Source organism: Saccoglossus kowalevskii, chromosome 19 (genome assembly GCF_978046115.1).
Source record: "Saccoglossus kowalevskii chromosome 19, keSacKowa6.1, whole genome shotgun sequence".
Taxonomy (NCBI): Eukaryota; Metazoa; Hemichordata; class Enteropneusta; family Harrimaniidae; genus Saccoglossus; species Saccoglossus kowalevskii.
In genome coordinates, this window is record NC_140659.1 from 30,620,171 (window position 1) to 30,638,780 (window position 18,610).

General features: G+C 37.1%; 1 protein-coding gene across 1 annotated transcript in view; it reads right to left on the bottom strand.

Moving 5' to 3' along the window:
* LOC100372108 (uncharacterized) overlaps positions 1 to 18,610 on the bottom strand; it is a 122,622-nt gene that overhangs the window by 57,309 nt on the left and 46,703 nt on the right. The window contains exons 6-23 of the mRNA XM_085493793.1: positions 17,005 to 17,103; positions 15,843 to 16,028; positions 15,371 to 15,469; positions 15,034 to 15,132; positions 12,350 to 12,547; positions 11,665 to 11,862; positions 11,221 to 11,319; positions 10,343 to 10,639; positions 9,965 to 10,063; positions 9,740 to 9,838; positions 9,343 to 9,540; positions 8,635 to 8,832; positions 8,202 to 8,399; positions 7,833 to 7,911; positions 5,395 to 5,519; positions 3,104 to 4,974; positions 2,214 to 2,438; positions 404 to 505 (exon numbers count right to left, since the gene is read on the bottom strand). Of these exons, the coding sequence (XP_085349919.1) occupies positions 404 to 505; positions 2,214 to 2,438; positions 3,104 to 4,974; positions 5,395 to 5,519; positions 7,833 to 7,911; positions 8,202 to 8,399; positions 8,635 to 8,832; positions 9,343 to 9,540; positions 9,740 to 9,838; positions 9,965 to 10,063; positions 10,343 to 10,639; positions 11,221 to 11,319; positions 11,665 to 11,862; positions 12,350 to 12,547; positions 15,034 to 15,132; positions 15,371 to 15,469; positions 15,843 to 16,028; positions 17,005 to 17,103 (4,469 nt within the window). The remainder of the gene's footprint in view (positions 1 to 403; positions 506 to 2,213; positions 2,439 to 3,103; positions 4,975 to 5,394; positions 5,520 to 7,832; positions 7,912 to 8,201; positions 8,400 to 8,634; positions 8,833 to 9,342; positions 9,541 to 9,739; positions 9,839 to 9,964; positions 10,064 to 10,342; positions 10,640 to 11,220; positions 11,320 to 11,664; positions 11,863 to 12,349; positions 12,548 to 15,033; positions 15,133 to 15,370; positions 15,470 to 15,842; positions 16,029 to 17,004; positions 17,104 to 18,610) is intronic.

Here is an 18,610-nt window from a genome sequence, read left to right on the forward strand (position 1 = left end):
CAAACCATTCACAGATAGGGGTGAAAGCGTTGAAGCAAAACAACTATAAACATGCATGACATGCAACACATAACATTGAAAGTCAACGTCACTTCAGTCGAGGTGCAATATGCGTTTTATTTTAAATGAACAATCAATACATGTTCCATGCATTGTGTATACACTGCATGTGACTTGTATCAAACACAGAGTGGCACAACGACTGTAACGATTTAATAAACATCATAAACACTGTCTCGAATAATGAACTGAAAATCAACAACAATTGCGTACACACCACATGACAGGACTACCCAAACGTGCAGGAGAGTTAAAACACTACTTTAAGAAGGTAAGGAGGAAAAAAGCACTATCAAAGTGGTAAATGTAACAACTGTAGATACGAATTGTTGACACTACATACCCCAAGAATTTTTCTTGTGCTGGGCCGAGTTCAACAATACGGCTCACAAGTGCCTCCCCCTCATTGAGGGGAGGGTGGTAGTAGACTTTGTTGCCTAAACCCCTATTGGCAGTCAAGTTCGCGGATTGATAGACAGGATGAAGGATGAATTAATTGTAAATGTTAAAGAGAAACAAGAGATGAAACAAGACGATGCATTCATTTATCACAGGCAACTCAAAAAGTTAAATTTAATCTGGTACATACATTCAGAAAGATAGTATATCATTACCATGGTTACCATGATTTAAAGAGCATTCATTGTTGATAAAGGATAGTTATAGTTAGATGGTTAATAATGATGTGGCTCACAATAATAGCCATGGTAACAAAGACTGCAAATAAAACGAATCACTGGAGACAGCAATGGCGAAAAATTCAAGAATTCAACAAGCACCACAGAGTAGGAAACAGATTTATTACTTTTGTGTGGGATAACAAAAACTACCAGTACAGGATTAAATTGTGGGGGTGACATCAGATTCATTCATTGGGTATAGGGAAGTGAAAAAAACAATATCAATATCATTAAATTGTGACAGCACCTGTGTGAAGACATCACCAGTATAGAGGGCAGACTTATTGACTTGTGTGTGTGTGTGGGGGGGGGGGGACAGTACCTCAGTGTGAAGGAGTGGGAAGACATCACCAATGTAGGAGACAGAATTATTGACTTGTGGGGGAGGGGGTGACAGCACCTCAGTGTGAAGGAGTGGGAAGACATCGCCAATGTAGAGAACAGAATCATTGACTTGTGGAGGAGGGGGTGACAGCACCTCAGTGTGAAGTACAGTGGGGTGACAGATTCATTCATTTTATAAGAAAGAGACAAGACCACATTATCAGGGACTTATTCATTAAACTGTGGGGGTAATAAAACAAAGAATCAGTGGGACGACAGCACCACAGTATATGGGACAGTGGGGTGACAACACCAATGAGGGAGACAGATTCATTCATTTTGTATGGGGTGACAGGACCACAATACCAGGAACATACCGGTAGTCATTAAATAGTGGAAGTGACAAAACCTGAGCGTGGAGAACAGTAGTATGATAGGTTCAGTGTAGTGGTCATGGTAATTCATTTTGTGAAAGTACTGGCAAATCTTTTACTTCATACCAATGATAAGGCCATAGAGCATCAGATGATTTATTTATTTATAGGGGTAATAGAACCACACAAGGACTAACGAAAGGGATAGGTAAAAGTAAACACTACAGAAAACAATTACTTTGTGGGGATCACAGAACCACAGTGGAAGAATGGACAGTAATTTATAATGAAGGAATTTGGAAACATTGTAAGGAAATTTATTGCAGAAAAGAATTAATGAAACCGAAAAATGGATATATTTTGAAATGAACATTGTTATGTTAATAGAGAAAGACAATCAATGATCCCATTACAACATGCATGGATACGAAACACAACATGCTGTCTCTTCACAGACTTCCACCTAGTAGACATCAAAGGTAACAAAAAACCAAGGAAGATCCACAACACAGCTTTCTATGCTCTAACACTTACCACATACAACAGGACAATAATGTACAACATCTTGGTAGAAAGAATGTAACAGTGTTTCCAAATGGCAGATGAATTCATCAATTTCAGTAACAGTGTTTCCAATTGGCAGATCAATTCATCAATTTCAGATTGCCACACATATGGATTACAGATATCATTACTCTTATTAGCCAATCAGGGAATGGGTTATATATATTTTTTTCTAACAATGTTATAACAGACGAACCCCTGTTCAACTTACCCGAGGAATTGAGCACCAGAAGGTCCAACTTCCAGTACACGACTGGCGAGGGCTTCACCTTCCATCAATGGGGGTGGGTTAACTAGTTTCATTCTCTTTATCATGCGGCAGGTGATGCGAGTTGGCCCGGTCGCCTTCCCTGGTGGAACGATAATACGAAGCCCAGGAAGACGGCAACCACGCATGGCTCCACCACGAGCATCTACCATAAAACTGATAAGGAATCTGTCGAGGGAAAAAAATCACAGTGAGAATTATTCAAGTACAATATTTTATTTGTTCTTAATTTCAAGATAAATAGTGAAAATCCGTACGAAAATACATACAATTACTTTGTTACGTTTTACTAGATTCGCAAGGTATATACCTCTACAAGTAGCCAATGCACTTAACTAGGTAAATTAGACATTTTTTTTATGGCCAACATAAGTAATATTTTAATAATTAATCGCTATATTGCAATAAAAATGACTATTTTGTATGTTTTTTGTGTTCATGAAAATCTTCGGTTATGTTATAAACTGGTCTCACCAAATAAACAAAGTATGTCATATTTATAATACGCCATATTTACGTCATGAGAATCATATCTCTAATAAACTACGTTGTAATTTGTTGTACACTATAATATGACAGTTTGATAATAGACATGCCTCTCATTTACATAAGTGAATTTTTTATTTCAGGCAAATTAAACATCATTCATCCAAGACGATACACGCTCTACTGGTCAAATACAATGGTTACATTGATGGCTCTTTCACTTGCTCTCAATGAGATTTTGATGCTCATTTATTTCTAAGGTGTTGTTGTATAATCATCGTCATCACACTTGTATACAATTTACACGTTTTGAAAATAAAAATAACAACGATGCAATATCAACTTACCCAGCATGTACTGGAATGGATATGGGTGCAACATTATCTTGTACAAACGGAACTGGTTTACCGTCTGGTCCGTAAATCATTCCTGGTATTACCTGACCCTTTTCATTAACAACAGCATCACCGACATAGATGATTTTACCATCAGGTCGTCTCATTGGTTTTCCATCGGGCCCGATTACAGGTTCGACAGAGATTTTGGTGGTTGTGGTTTCAGAGTAAAAGGTGCTGTACGTCACCGGTTGGCCGTAGTGGCCGTAGACCATCCCAGGAATATAAGTCCCATCTTCATCCATGTAGGGGTCACCGGCATAAATAAATTGACCTTTTGGAGTTTTCATCGGATAACCGTCTTTATCTTTCACGGATACTCTTGTTACTGTACTTGTGGTAGTCGTTGTAGTTGTTGTAGTTCGAGTAGAGTGCGTGTAGAACTCGCTATAAGGAACTGGTCTACCGTCATAGCCATACACAAGTCCATGCAAAACTTTACCGTTATCATCCACGACTGGATCACCAGCGTACATAACTCTACCATCTTTAGTGATCATTGGCTCCCCGTCTTGGCCAATCACAGGGGTTCTTAATATTGCATTGGCATTAGTGGAGTAGAACTCTTCATAAGGAAGTGGCTTTCCGTCCTCCCCATACACCATTCCTTGTACAACAGTACCATCTTTTTCAACAACTGGATCACCAGGATACATTGGTCTTCCGTCTGCGGTTTTCAGCGGCTTACCATCGGGTCCGAGAATTATTTTTCTTGTAACAGTAATAGTAATAAAGTATTCAGTATATTTGACTGGTTTGCCGTCACGATTGTACACCATACCTTTCACCAGCTTGCCGTCTTCATCAACGACAGGATCACCTGGATGTACGTTACGACCATCAGCGGTTTTCAGTGGTTCTCCATCGGGACCTTTGATTACCGACCTTGTAATTGTAGTTATATAGTATTCGTATACAGGTACAGGTTTACCTTCTAAGTTATAGACCATATCTTGTCGTACCACACCATCTTCGTCAACAACCGGATCACCAGCAACAATCGGTCTTCCATCGGCTGTATACATTGGCAGACCATCAGGACCTCTTATGATCTGACGTGTGACGATGACTGTTGTATAAAACATAGTGTACTGTACTGGTTTGCCATCCAGACCATAGACCAAATCCTTGACCACTTTACCGTCCTCATCAATAACTGGATCTCCAGGTCGAATTGGACGACCATCAGCGGTTTTCAATTCCTCACCATCATCTCCAAGTACTGGTTCCCTAGTTTCAGCAGCTGTGGATAAGTAATCTTCATATGTGACAGACTCGCCTTCAAGACCATAAACCATCCCTTCAATTACACGTCCTTCTTCATCAACAACTGGATCACCAGCATACATCGGTCGCCCATCTGGAGTCTTCTTTGGATGGCCATCATTATCTCGGATCATAATGCGATGAACTTTAATCATTTGCAGATATATGGTGTATTCCATTGGTTTACCATCTGGTCCATACACCTTACCGGCAACTTCTTTCCCATCTTCATCCTGGAACGGATCACCAACATGTGCGACATTCCCATCAGGTTTCCTCATTATTTCACCATCTTTATTACGGATGACGGTCCTCCAGGTCGTTATGATGGTAACTTCAGTCGTCTTTGTTACCATATCAGTCTCAGCCATGCCAGGTGCAGCCGACTGCTGCACAGCCCTATCAGCTTTCAAAACTTCTGGTTCTACACTTCCAGTCTTGGAGGAGTACGAGGTGTATGCAGCAGATCTGTAATAACCTGGCATGGAACCTCTTGCTGAAGAACTTGGTGATTCACCTCCTGCATACGGTGGGTAAGCATAGTTGGTAAGACGACTCTGAAAATGAAAACAAATATGTTAAGATTTGTAGCATAGAAGCAGTATTAACCAGTCTGATGGCAGAATGCTGTGTCAGAATGTGAAACTTGATTTTGTTTCTGTCCTTTACTATCTTGATAGTCCCAAGAAGACACCTTTCCTAAAATACATACATTTTAATAGAAAATCTATCCTGTGTGTGAACAGAAGGTGTTCACACATAACTCTTGTTTTCATCAGTAGATCTCCATAAATAAAATAACTTTTTTGGGGGGTTTGCTATCTTCTAGGCAACAAACATCTACATAATCAAATTGTTGTTCCTGTGAATGAATGTTTGCTTTCATGTCTTCTGTATGTCACATAAATCTCAACCAGTAAAAAAGAAATGACATCATACACTATCAAATATTCAAGAATCTTTTTGAGAAGTTTTACCTGATCACTTTTCATCCATACTTCCTCTATGGTCATTGACTGTAAAACAGGCATGGAGTCATCAGCCATGTTTTTCATTTCGTCCACTGTTAAGGTAGGCATGTCACCAGTCATAGTATCTTCACCTAAAAATTTACAACATGATTTTCATCTTTCAATATGCCCCTGAAGGATTATTCTGTGCAGATGAGGGATTACCGTATTAAAGTTGCATTCACTATTTGCAAATTTGTAAAATACCCTCCTTTGACCAATATATAATCAAATGTTGGGATAATGAATCAGTAATGAAAAAATTGGTCTTCTAAATTGAAGTAGATTTGTAAAAATAAACACCAAGTTAGAAGGCTTTGTTTGTCCTTGGAGACAGTCAACAGGATAAGAACCTCCAGTACCTTCCAAATGAAATGTGTGGAAAGTGAGAGCAGGATAACTTCCAACAATATATTATTTGATATTTTTAGCTTGTGAGAGTGATGTAAATTTGCAAAGTGGGAATGTAATTTTAAGACACTGAGGCTACTACCACTGGGTTTAGATGGAAAAGGCAATGCATGACTGAGTCTTTCATGTTCAGAAAACCACACATTGTACTTAATGTAGACTCATTAGTATTGCACCAGGGGCGAATCCATTTAATAAAATAGCATCATGTTGGGTTAGTACTTCTAAATATTTGCCACATGGAGTGAATACTACATGAGCATTGCATTTCATTGGCTTAGCTGCTGTTACCTTAAGCCACCTATTAGTAAAGCTAGTGCAGTATCCCTATGACGTAAGAGTTCCTTAGGGCTCCGCTCACCTGTAAATCAAATCCTAACCCTCAAGTACCCCTCCTCTGTTTCAATTATATATACCCCTCTTTAGGTCACTTAATCATTTGGAGGGGCATATTGAATTACATTGAGGGGGCTGAAGTGTTAGGGTTCAGGTTAGGGGTGAGGGGGCCTGAAAGAACTCTTTCCAATCCATTAGCAGTTAACAGCATAAATCAACCAAAGCCACTGAACATTCTGTTAACCTATCAAATGTCATTTTGCTCATACTTATTTTTTATAATTTCATTTCAAATTCTGGATTATCAGTAAGTGATTAACAGTTTCGGAAACAATTAGAAGAAATATGCATTTTTTATTTTGTTAAAAGTGACAAAAGTTGAATTTATTGTTCAAATGATTATTATGAATTGGTGGTATATAACTTAACATTCGTCTCAATAATTGCAAGATTTTATCACTGGTGAAAATTTTACATTTGCATTTAGCCAGCAATATTTATTGAGTGTTGTAACAGTTTTAACAGAAAACTTCTAGTTATCTAGGGAATCCAAATTACTAGACTCCCTAGTAAAGAGAGTAAAATAACATACTGCAAACAAAATGGAAAATTTGCAAACATTATACATTAACAAAATAATGATGACGTTCAAGTGATGAAACCATCTACAAAACACAACAGCTGTAGCGACAGCTTTAAAATGACACAGACTTACGAAACGTAAATGTGTTCATGGTGGTATTATTATAGGTTTTATCAAGTCCAGCATATGAAGGAAGCCACAGAGGTGACTGTGGAAGGTAAATAATGGAATCCATACCTATGTACAAGACAACATACAGTGCAGGACATACAGCAAGCATTAACAAGAAAGCAATATTACAAACATTAACCACATAGTTAAAATAAGTGAATGTTAATAAAAAGTGACACTGGCTTATTGAAGACTGATGTGACCAAAACTGAAACAAACTTTCGAAACATACATCAGGAAAAGAAAGCTCAAAGAAGATGTAGTAATAATACAGTATTTGATGTACGAGTAGCACATGATGGCCACTGTACAGCGAGAATTTGAGGATACCATAAATCTATTTTTCACTGGGTTATAATTTTGCTGTTAAATCCACTAAATAAAAATCACATAACTATGTAAAATAACAATAGAAACTGTTTATGAACCCAGTAAAATAGACTATAAACACCAAATGGTGAAATTAAAGGTCAGTGAAATTAAGTACTCATAATTGTGTACGTTTGTTAAACTAGATTTAAACAGCACCAAATAAGCCAGAGTTACTCTGATCAACTGAACAAAACATTTAATAAAATTATCAAAATGTACGTGCTGGAATAAATTAATTATTGAAAAATACACATTAGAAAAGAAAAAGTATGAATTGTAATTGTGCAGAATGCTGCAACCAATCAAGCACATGGTACGAACGTAAACAATAGGGCAGGCAAAGTGAAGAACACATAACAAGCAGTAGATTTGATAAGATTAGAGTAGAGTCTATGTGCTGCAATGGCATGCTACAAGCTAACTCCATTAATACTAAATATTCCCTATACTTTGTGGTTAATTCGGGTCTTTACCTTTTCTAACATTTTTAAAAACACAAATATTCCCAAAAATCCAACTCTACTACACTTACCTTCATCTTCAGAGTCTGATATGAATGTTTCTTGCATGGTTTCTGGAACCAAGACTTTGAGTTTTTCTTCTTTATCAGTCTGTACAAAGATAAGAATACAAAGCAATGAGATGAATTCATTCCATTGTATAGAGTGGGAATTTGTGATCTGCTCACCACCATATCACCACTACCATGAACAAGATTTAACATAAGTTATCTAATAAATGTGTATTAAATTGTACATCTTAGTTTTATGAATACTATGAAAATATCACAAAGTATGCTGGAAGGCAGTATGGGGATTGATTGATTGACTGGTATGCATTTGCGGTAATTCTTGCGATAATTCCATTTTCTGGTGTAGAAAAATTCCAGACATAGACTTACCTGTGTAGTTACCGTAGTAACTGTTGTCACGGTTATCAGAGTATTTACAACAGAGATGTAGCCAAGACGCTTAGCCATGGCCAATGCTGTGTATCCGTTATTGGCGACTTCATTGGGGTCAGCACCGTACTGTAGTAACAGATTAATCAGGGCAACATGACCTTGCTGGGCAGCTTGATGGAGTGGAGTCAGGCCAGCCTACGAAACAATAACATTAATATACAAATTTAATTTTTATTTTTAAAAACTTGTTTTGAAACATTATAAGACAAGTGTCAAAGACAAGTGATAAATGCACAAAGGAAAATGACCTAAATGAGCCTATCCAAAATACAGCTTTATTGATCAACTATAAACACATTGCAACTCTTGAAATAAATATTCTGACAAACAAGAGAAAATTGAACTTTGGATTGGTATTATTTTTTCTCACCTTAGTCTTTTCATTAACCTTTGCTTCTTGCTGCAATAAATAGGTTGCCACCTTAATGTTGCCATAGTGACAAGCAACATGTAAAGGAGTATATCCAGCTTTAGTCTGTGCATCGATGACAGCATCGTTCTTCAACAATATGGCTGCACAGTTAACTCTATCTTCTTGAGCCGCAAGATGCAATGGAGTTAAACCATTCTGTGAATTTCAGGAGAAAGCATTAACTATATGAAAATATCTGATGAAATAAGAAAACATTTTCCAATGCACGGATACATTTGCAGAAAATTTGGTTCACATAACCCATGGTGACCCCTAACAGTCAGGCATCCTGGTAATTCTGGGGGTAGTATCTTTCAACATTAATTCTCAAAAGTTTGGATATGATAAATTGTTAAATAATTAAGAAATTCTGATAGTAAATATATGCCCCCCCCCATTAAAGAACCAGAGAGTAACCTTAGGGGTCATGCAAAGTACCAGGATGAGTGACCTTTAGGGGTCAGGCAAAGTACCAGGATGAGTGACCTTTAGGGGTCAGGCAAAGTACCAGGATGTGTGTCCTATAATAACTTCACAAAAATGAAAAACCTATTACGGTATTATTAAAAGCTTAACTCACTGAACGCCATAATTTTTATCTCCGAATCTTTTTGATAAAAATTGTTGAAAACAATTGACTGGATGCTAAAAGCAGTGACAATTTACCTTAGCAGGAATGTCTGGCTTAGCACCACGGGCCAGTAACAATGTTAGCATGTCTGTGTGTCCTTCCTGGGCCGCTAAGTGGACTGGACTAATTCCATGTTTAGTCGTTGCATTTGCTTCGGCTCCAAATTCCAGTAATGTGGTGGCAATCTCCATCTGGTTCTTCTTGGCAGCGATGTGTAGTGGAGTAAATCCATTCTGAGAGTAAAATAAAAGTTGAAAACAGTTGGTAAAATTAAACCTATCATGTGAATAATGTCATTATGGCTGTTCTGATGAAATAGAGGCCAAACATGACAAACTTTTTGCAGTCCTTTTTGGTAAATAAATATTATGCCGTGCATTGGTTTTCACTCTGGTTGTCGGAGGAAGAAAAAAGATCTAGATAACAAATTACCTTGGCTGCAGCGTGTGGTGAAGCACCTTGTTCTAATAACAGCATAGCAACATTGACATTGTCATAATGGGCAGCAACGTGCAATGGTGTCAAACCATTCTGTAAAAGTCAAGATGTAAATATCATTGAAGTGAGAAATCTATGATGACAACGGACCTAAAAATTTCTAATAATTTGCCTTTTTTTCCAACATTTGAATTCGCGCCAAGTATCACAGTAACATACCCTTCCAGCTGCATCAGGAGAGGCAAACTTTCTGAGGAGCAAAGCTGCGACTTCTAGACTTCCATACTTCGCCGCCACATGCAGAGGAGTGAACCCCTTCTGTTATTCGTGAAAAAAAAAAAAAATTTCTGATAATTGCTTCATGATGACATTTATGGTACCAAAGAGTAAAATGTAGCGATGTTTATGATATGCAAATATAAACAGCATCTGGAACCTAAATTAATTTCACAGCTATTTGTACACATGTCATATACCAATACGTATTTACTTACTATACTAGAAAAGTAATTTTGCTGCAGTATTCAAAAATACAAAATAACCAATAAAATCAGGGCTTTATTTGATAATCATGAATGCACAGATATTCTAACTCACCTTGGTAGTTGTGGATAGCGATGCACCGTGTTCTAGTAGGACAGATGCTACATCTTCTTGTCCTTCTTTGGCCGCAATATGCAGGGCTGTGTACATATCCTTTGTTTGTGCATCAGGTGATGCGCCGTGTTGCAACAGTAATAAGACAATTTCCACGTTACCCAGACGGGAAGCAATATGCAGTGGAGTCTGGTTCTCGCGTGCTCTTGCATCTACCTGGGCACCATTGCGTAATAAGATACGAATGATATCAATTTGATTGGCTCTTGCGGCAAGATGTAAGGCTGTTTCACCACGCTGTAAAAACAAAATTAGAGGTAAGCTCCAACAAAAAATAAATTAACATTCCATTCTTCACTCTTGACCAGAACGGATTGACCAGAACGGACTGACCGGAGTGGACTGACCGGAGTGGACTGACCGGAGTGGACTGACCGGAGTGGACTGACCGGAGTGGACTGACCGGAGTGGACTGACCGGAGTGGACTGACCGGAGCGGACAGACCGGAGCGGACAGACCGGAGCGGACAGACCGGAGCGGACAGACCGGAGCGGACAGACCGGAGCGGACAGACCGGAGCGGACAGACCGGAACGGACAGACCGGAGCGGAGCGAACTCTCCACACCATGGATAGTACGTAGAAAGACAATAGGGAAACACAAGACAGAATAAACATGGTGTGGCGTGGACTATAGGCAGTTGGTTAGAAAAAATGCAGTGTACAGGGGAAATAGATGACAGTGGTGGGTGGGGGTCGGGCTCTGTATGGCGGAAGAGGTAGTCATCTGGCCAGATAAAATAGCAAAAAAGACTAAAAGAGTGAACTAGAAGGTAGTGGTTTAAGACTGGGAGAGAGTAGTGAATTATACAACTTACCACATTAGCTGTGTCAGGTGATGCTCCATGTTGTAACAGCAATAATACAATCTGTACATGACCCATAAATGCAGCTACGTGTAATGGTGTTAAACCAGACTATAAAAAGAACAATGCGATAAAATGAAATGGAAATTTGATTTATCAGTAATTGATTTCAAGTCAGTACAAAACTGACATTGTAGGGGTTGTAATCATACCATCAATTCAAGGATAATGGCTACTGTAAAATACTTTATTTTCACTTGGATTCATTTTTGCTATTTTCGCTGAAGGAATGATTCAGTGAAAATAAAATCCAGCAAATACATGTGCATACTGTTTTTCCTACATTTTACATTCAATTGTCAAAAATTAGTGAAAATAAATTTCATACAAAACAGTCAAAATGTCTTTTCAGCAAAAATTAATTCCAACTTAAATAAAGTATTTATGATTACTTACCTCGGTAACAGTGTGGATTGATGCACCATACTTTAATAATAGTTCTATGACTTTGATGCGATTCTTTTTGCAGGCAACATGAAGTGGGGTGAAACCATTGAGAGCACGGGAATCAGGGTTAGCCTTACGATCCAACAGCAATTTAGCTACTTTATGATGACCACAGTGAGCAGCTACATGCAATGAAGTCAGGTAATCCTGCAAGAAAATATAGAAATGATACAAACTGTGGCTAACTTGATAAATCTCAATATCGTCCAATTGCACGTCAAATGAATTGACAAGTTAATGAACATAATCCACAAAATAGGACTTTTTTTAACAAGGGTACGAGGGCACAGGACTCATGCAATGGCCATGCGCCCCCTTACCCTGGGGAGCAGATCCTCTGGCAACCATTAAATTCTGATGTGGGAACAGTCTTCAACTGTGACCTGTCTGATAGTAATTTTGGCCCCAAGGAAGGCATAGGAAGCTCCATTTTAACTTATAATTATCAAAAACTCCACATCTTATCTCCCCCACTTAGTGGCGCTTAGTGGCGCTCATAGAAAAACCCCAGGGACTCAACATGCAATCACCGGCTTTGATGAAAGTGAAAACAAAGTTCAACTACATCATGGAAATTTTAATAAATTCAATGGGAAAATCTTAACAATGCATCAGCACATTTTTTAGAACTTACCACGGTGACATCATCAACAGGTGCTTTGTGATAGAGTAATAAACGTGCACTATCTACATGGTCTCCTTGTGCTGCCATGTGTAAAGGTGCAAGACCATTCTTAGTTTTGGCCAAAATAGGTGCTCCTCTCTCCAGTAGCAAATCAACACACTGGTCATGACCACTCCTTGCAGCGCAGTGAAGAGGTGTCAGTCCATCCTGTTGGTAAAGTTCAAACACAAAATTAATTTTCATTGAAATCAGCCAAAAATACCCACCACCACCTAAAAACAAAGAACCTCAACATTTCCAACAAAATTTTTTCTTTCTTTTCAGACAGAAATTCCAGATTTCAGTAGCTTTGTGTTCCAATTAAAACTTTCAGAAACAACATCCAAAATAAAAGTATAGCAATTTGTGTGGGAAATGTTACAACTACATCTACATTAGTGAGCATAGTAAATTGTTTTACCCATTTTTCTAGTGGTTTTGAGGACTAAATGTTAATACGTATTTTGCAAGGAGCAGAGAGCAGATACTTTTTCAGTAAAAAAAAGAAAAACAAGCATTGACATCGTTCTGAAATTCATGATGGTCTCTAAGCAAACACATCAGATGGTCTCTAGGCAACCACATTAGAATTTATTTTTCTAATATGTGTGAAACTATGGTACTGTGAGTCTATGCAATGATAGAAGCATGCAGCAGTCAGAAAATTATTTCCATGGAAAGAGAAAGAGTGCATCAATTCTGATACATGTAGAATACTACTTTGAAACACTTTTTTCTATAATTTAAAGTTGATGAAAAAAGTTGTTGTATTTAATTTTGTACATAGAGCAAAATGTATTATGTTATTAAGCGAGACAAGAAATCTAGACACCAAAAACCCAAAATAGTTTGAAATCAGAAAATACCCAAAAAATTGCCTTATACAACAAATAAGTTATTTTGACAGAACTGACTTTTTTCACAGACATAAAATTACAACTTACAAATAACAACACAACACAAAACAGAATATATTAATAATGAAGCTACGATCTTCAGCTCGCTTCACATAACGTTTCCCCACCAAATATTTGTTGGTAAAGATTTGTTATAAGCAAGAAAAAAAAGATCAAAATAAATAAATAGGAATGACATCAATTTATTATTAATTCACTACAACATATTTTTTGAGTAAAATATGTTAGTGAAGTAGTTTTGATGCAATCCTACTTGGACATCCCTTACTAAGCTCAACAATTTACACTTCATTCTCATAAAAAATATTTTAAAAAAATAGGGGTCAAAATTGGATATCTAGGATTTCCTACTTATATTTTCCATTTTATTAATGTGCCAAAAATGCCGAAAAAAAACTGAGCAAGAATGAGTGAGTAAAAGATCTCACAGCTGGCAACAACAAATGATAATGAAATATAAACGAGTCAAATTATCTGCTCCTTCCAGCAAACTCATTTAAATTTAGTCCAAAACAAAATAAGTTAGTGATGTATAGGGAAATGTAGACATTAAGCGAAGTAAGGGTTCATTTTACATACACCTAGGTACTCATATTTCACTTCTCTCCAATATCAACAAATAGGATTCATGTATACCTCATGCAAGTGAGCATTACCACCTAACTTGGTGAAAAATTCCAAAAATAATCAGCATGGTGTATAATCTAAGTTCCCATTCTTGTCATGATTAAATATATCTCACACCTTTGCTGATTTCAAGGTAGCTACATTCTATAACTTCCAAGATTTCTGTTGTCACTTCCATGATAAAATCATGGAGAATCGCATTCATACAAGCCATGGTGGATTAGTAGACTAGCATTTACTGAAGTTCTATTCCCCACAAAATTCAAAATCAGTTCCTAATACAGGTTAATATTTTTTTTAATATGCAAGTAGTCAAATCCATCATGGCCGACAAATGTGCAAGCATTGCCAGTGAGGGCAGTATACAGTAGATGAAGAGGAGTGAAATGCTGATTTTGAGCACCCAGTCACGTATTAAAGAGGCTCAGTAACTCAACAAAACTCACTTTTGTCACCAGTTCCAATGGATTCTATGGGAAATGTGTAGAAATGCATGTTAGAGTATGTAAAATGGTAGCACATGCAATATTAACCTATTCACCCTATATCCCCTTGCACAATGGGACATTCCAACTATTTCTTTGAATGGTTAGATGATTCCACAGAAGAAATAGGGAGAATAGGCTGCAGAGCATAAGAAATCACTTAGGAAGCAATACAAAAATATATATATATATCACCATAAAAACTGCCATGGTTTTTAAAATTTGGATGACAGGAGAAAATAAATTTGCAGGCAATAATAGGCAAATAGACAGGAAACTAAACAGGTAAACAAAAAAAACAAATTTAATATAAAAGCAGCAATTAAGGTAAAAATCAAATGAAAAGCATGCTTAAACTACTCAATAAAAATGTTTAAACTTTTTTCTCAAGCTTTAACACACAAAATAAAGTTTCTAAATTAAAAATTATAAAGCTGAAATCAGAAGGAAAGTATGGCAAGCTGTACAATGGAGATAGCGGCATCCTAATAAGTTTCTCAAATGTGAAAGGGGCAATTAAAATTGTCTCATTTGTGGCATCTTGTTCTCTGTAAAGGTTTCCTAATACTGATCATATTAATTAGAATTAATTCAAATCAACTCGAAATAAAGAATGAAGGCTTACCCTTGTTCTGCTGTCGATTTTGGCTCCTCTATCCAGTAATAATGTTACCATATTGACACGACCCCACTTACAAGAAACGTGCAATGGGGTAATTCCATTCTAAGGAGAAAATTGAAATCATTGTGTATCATTATTCAATTAAGCCGAGATCCAATCATCTTAAAATGATCTGAAATCATTATCTGGGGCAAAAAGCAAAGAACATATCAGGAAATGATTTGCAATCATTGACTACATAACAATCTCTGAATGATTTTTAATAATTTGCTCAATATGAAACAAATAATCTGCTTATTGATGTGCTAATATTACTTTCCAATAGAAAAAAAAACCTTACCCGAGCTGAAAAATCAACAGCAGCTCCTCTTTGTAATAGCAGCGTAGCTACATTGGTATGTCCATAGTGTGCTGCAATATGCAATGGTGTGAAGCCACTCTGAAAACAATAATATGTTGGTATTGAGTACTAAGGCATAATGATCCTAGCAGTAGGACAGGAAAATATGGTGGAAGTTCACAATCACGGAATTGGTGTCAATACATTCCCCCCAATATGGTTCCTAAAAGTGTGGACTAGTTTTAAGAGTACGGAGTACATTTCACAAAAGTAACTTAGATACAAGAACTTAGTAGTAATATTCTAATGGATGAAATGAAAGATGTCTTTAGATTGTCTCATACATGTACACCATGCCATCTTTCATCAATGGGAATAGAATGTGTGGGAAAGGAAGGGTTTTAGTGCGTATGAATATGGGCCACACTGGAAGGAAGGATGAGAAATGATAACTTTCTGAAAATGTGTTTACCTTAGAAGTGACATCAGGATTGTGGTCATTTTGAAGTAATAAGGCAGCCGCCTTAGTGTCATCTTTTCTTGCCGCTATGTGCAAAGCCGGAAGTCTTACTTTGCCGGCACGGTCGTTTTCTAATAATAGTGCCACCACTTTGTCGTGTCCTTGTTGCAAAGCAACCGCCAATGGAGTAAACCCATCCTAGTAAATAAAAAATAAATAACATTTTAAAATCCTACAAATAATGCTTACAGCTTAGACTATTTTATTTAATAAGGAACATGGTGTATGGATACAATTATAGGTCAGTTGTAAACAGGAAGATTACTGCCAAAATGTTCAAGAACTACAAATCTCTTATGTGGGGGTTGGGGCGGGAGGTGGTGTTGGTGTCCCTCTGACAACTTACGTTATTATTACACAACTTCTCTGACCTCCTTAAAAGGTTATAATTTTCCTCAATTTAATCACAAAATCTTGTGGGATAAGAAGTTACAAATGTTACAAAACCACAACTTTGTTTAAAAATAGGACACTTTTCTAATTTTGTTTGACATTTAAGATCAAAGTTCAAGATATCTAACAGCTTGGAAACATCAGTCATGTTATGGTCCCAACAGGAATTATTAGTAATTTGACCCTTGACCTTTGAGCTGCTAATCATTTTATATTTTATCAAAGTTCTACCAATGTTTTTTTAAGCAAGAGGGACAGAAAAGGGAATACAGTGCATAAATAAATGTGGTTTGTAATGAAGCATATAGTTAAATTTTCAATACTAGGCTGAACACCATTGTATATTCTTTTGTACACTGTGAAATCTACATATTCCCTTTCTTAAGTCTCAACACTTTCCAAAAGCTAACACAATTTACAAAATCATCAGCTGTTTTTCGTATTGGTTTGTTAACTCTTTGAAGTACAAAATCACAAAATATGCCAAGACCTATAGCCAATGGGGAATTTATGTCCAAACAATTCGAAAATACATAAAAAATTATAGAAAACATAAAAATGTCCAAATTATTGCAAAGGATTTTGGCATAGAAAATTATGGAATCGAAAAATGTTCAATTTGACAGTTACACAGGAGTTAAAATTTGTTTAAAATCTAGACAAATATACTCAAGTGAGAGGATGTCAGTGCGAAGCAAAGTATCCCAAAGTATAATCTCACCTCGGTGGCAAGGCTTTGATTTGCTCCATTCACTAGCAAAAATCGAACCACGGATTCATGGTTTTCTTGTGCTGCCATGTAGAGTGGTGTAAAACCAGTCTGAAAAGAAAAAAAAAAAGAATTTTCATCAATAATAGAAATTAATGTGAAACTAAATTCCAGTCAAATTAATCTGTTTTTTCTCATACTGCCCTGTACAACTTCGCGGTCAAGAAAAAAATATCAATTACAGAATAAACTGGAATTTTAGGGACTGATGTTTTTTTTGCATAGTCAAGTTATGCAAAACAACTGTATTCAAGAGCAACATCATTTATTTACATCATTTAGCTCTGAATTTCATTCCTCTCAAAGTATCTCCAGTCATGCAGCTAGCTGAGCACATTAGTAAAACAAACCCATTTCCTGTAAAGTTTTCTGATAACAAACACTAAAACTATTACAGTGGTTAATTTAAAAACAAGATTTGTTTATTATCTCAAAGACTACTACCAGTGAGCTGAAGGATTTCATCATATAAAATTACTCTTTGACTAAAGTTATATAACTGCAGACAGGGATACACAAATAAATATACATGTTTTCTACAGATAAGAAGTATATTTCTGTTATCACTATTGACATGTGGTAATAGTAGACAGTTTCCGTTACTCAGGTTGCCAGGTTACAATGTGTGGTACTGTTGATCTTATGTGCCAGAGGGAGGGGGTGGTGGTTGTTCCATACTTCTAGAGATCACCAATAAACAGTTCTTTACAGCAACGTTTATATTACAGGATCTCGGCACAAGCCAACAATTTTAATACTTCATGTTTGCAGAGATCAAGTTTTTTTCGGCATGTGACGACTGCTCACGTACTTGTTACGGAACATGCCAATTCAGTCCCAACTCTCCGCATGTGCCAGTAACATGAACGCCACTTACGGCAGTTTCAATTTTTGTTGATTGTTTTTTGTATACCATATTTACTCTATTACAAGAGCATCTTAAAGTGTATGCACTACTAATAAAGCAAATACGGTAGGAGTCAACTATGGCATCACTGGATTTAATTTGATGTTGCATGGATATGTACTAGATTTTAAATTTGTGAAGGAAATAATATATTCTGTTGTTAATTCTTTCTCATCACTAGACTTTAATTTAGCACATTAGTTTTCAGCAAAATAAGTGAGAATAAAACCCAGCAAATAACTAAACTGTACATGCCCTAACAGTTGTACTCCAGTGTCTAGTATTGGTTCAGTTGTTTTGACCCTGGTAAATTTTTTGTCCTAGCTATTACTCGGGAATGGAAATTCAATATAATATTGCAGAAATGGTTCACAATAGTTTTTGACAGGTTTAAGTATGGCTGTAGTCAAAGTTACTGATCTAAAATAGAGATCAGCCATATTTTTTAGTAATGGTCCATAATAGTTTCCGACAATGTCCAATATTGTCCCCACATTGGCCCCGCACTGGGCCAGCATTGGCCCCGCACTGGGCCCGCACTAGTCCAGCACTGGGCCAGCACTGGGCCAGCACTGGGCCAGCACTGGGCCCGCACTGGGCCCGCACTAGCCCAGCACTAGCCCAGCACTAGCCCAGCACTAGCCCAGCACT